This window comes from Neopelma chrysocephalum, unplaced genomic scaffold, assembly GCF_003984885.1.
Source record: "Neopelma chrysocephalum unplaced genomic scaffold, ASM398488v2 Primary Assembly neopelma1_90935, whole genome shotgun sequence".
Lineage (NCBI taxonomy): Eukaryota > Metazoa > Chordata > Aves > Passeriformes > Pipridae > Neopelma > Neopelma chrysocephalum.
Genome location: NW_020919732.1, coordinates 1 through 1971, shown reverse-complemented (window position 1 = coordinate 1971; position 1971 = coordinate 1). Strand labels below are relative to the sequence as shown.

Sequence of the window (1971 nt, the reverse complement as noted above, 5' to 3'; positions counted from 1 at the left end):
TGGGTTTGGGGGGCCCCCCAGAGCTTAGGGGGGATTTGGGGGTCCCCTGTGGGTTTGGGGGGCCCCCCAGAGCTTAGGGGGGATTTGGGGGTCCCCCGTGGGTTTGGGGGGCCCCCCAGAGCTTAGGGGGGATTTGGGGGTCCCTTGTGGGTTTGGGGAGCCCCCCTGGGGCTTTTGGGGGTCCCTGGGCATTGGGAGGATCCCTTGTGGGTCTGGGGGCACCCCTGGGGCTTAGGAGGGTTGGGGGTCCCCTGTGGGTTTGGGGAGCCCCCCAGAGTTTAGGGGGGGTTTGGGGGACCCCTGTGGGTTTGGGGGGCCCCCCAGAGCTTAGGGGTGTCTTTGGGGGTCCCCTGTGGGTTTGGGGAGCCCCCCAGAGCTTAGGGGTGTCTTTGGGGGTCCCCTGTGGGTTTGGGGAGCCCCCCAGAGCTTAGGGGTGTCTTTGGGGGTCCCCTGAGGGGGATGTGACCACGGGACCTCGGGGGGTCCCCATGGGCTGGGTGGGACCTGCCGGGGGGTCCCAGGGGGTGGGTTTGGGGTGACCCCGGTGCCCCCCCAGACGAGAGGGACGCGGTGCAGAAGAAAACCTTCACCAAGTGGGTGAACGCCCACCTGGCGCGGGCGTCCTGTCGCGTCGGGGACCTTTACAGCGACCTGAGGGACGGCTTCGTGCTCACCCGCCTGCTCGAGGTGCTCTCGGGGGAGAGCCTGGTGAGGGGTCATCGTCATCATCTTCATCTTCATCTTCATCTTGTTCATCTTCATTTTCATCATTATCGTCATCATCATCATCATCAATGTCCTCACCCGCCTGCTCGAGGTGCTCTCGGGGGAGAGCCTGGTGAGGGGTCATCATCATCTTCATCTTCATCTTCATCTTGTTCATCTTCATTTTCATCATTATCGTCATCATCATCATCATCATTGTCCTCACCCGCCTGCTCGAGGTGCTCTCGGGGGAGAGCCTGGTGAGGGCTCATCATCGTCATCATCATCTTCATCATCATCATCTTCTTCATCTTCATTTTCACCATCGTCGTCATCATCATCATCATCATCATCAACATTGTCATTGTTGTCATCATCATCATCAGCTTCGTGCTCACCCGCCTGCTCGAGGTGCTCTCGGGGGAGAGCCTGGTGAGGGGTCATCATCATCATCATCTTCATCATCATCAAATCAACATCATCATCATTAATATGAACATCATCATCATCATCAAATCAACATCATCATCATCATCAACTCAATATGAACATCATCATCATCAAATCAACATCATCATTGTCAAGTCAACATGAACATCTTCATCATCATCTTCATCATCATCAAATCAACATCATCATCTTCATCAACATGAACATCATCATCATCATCATCATCAACATTAACATTGTCATAATGAACATCATCATCATCGACCTTGTCAACATCAACTTCATCATCAACAACATCATCACTGTCACCCAATCAACGTCATCATCATCATCATCATCATTGTCATCATCAAATCAACATCATCTTCATCACCATGAACATCATCATCATCAACACGAACATCATCATCTTCATCATCATCAAATCAACATCATCTTCATCAACATAAACATCATCATCATCAAATAATCAACATCATCATCATCAACCTTGTCATCATCAACTTCCTCATCAACAACATCATCACTGTCACCCAATCAACATCATCCTCATCCTCATCTTCATCACCGCGGGGTTGTCCCGGGCTGTCTCCGATGTCGGGGGTGTCCATGTCCCCCCAGCCCAAGCCCACGCGGGGCCGGATGCGGATCCACTCCCTGGAGAACGTGGACAAGGCGCTGCAGTTCCTCAAGGAGCAGCGGGTGCACCTGGAGAACGTCGGCTCCCACGACATCGTGGACGGCAACCACCGCCTCACCCTCGGCCTCATCTGGACCATCATCCTCCGCTTCCAGGTGCCGCCGCGCCGGGGGGGG

General features: G+C 54.1%; 1 protein-coding gene across 1 annotated transcript; it reads left to right on the top strand.

Annotated features, from left to right (window-relative positions):
• Nucleotides 1-521: 521 nt before the first annotated feature.
• Nucleotides 522-1950, top strand: LOC113979958 (spectrin beta chain, erythrocytic-like; the record flags this gene model as incomplete). Its single annotated transcript, XM_027707234.1, has 2 exons — nucleotides 522-708; nucleotides 1777-1950. Coding segments are annotated over 2 exons (361 nt in total), but the record flags the coding sequence as incomplete, so codon positions are not given.
• Between the last annotated feature and the right edge of the window lie 21 nt (nucleotides 1951-1971).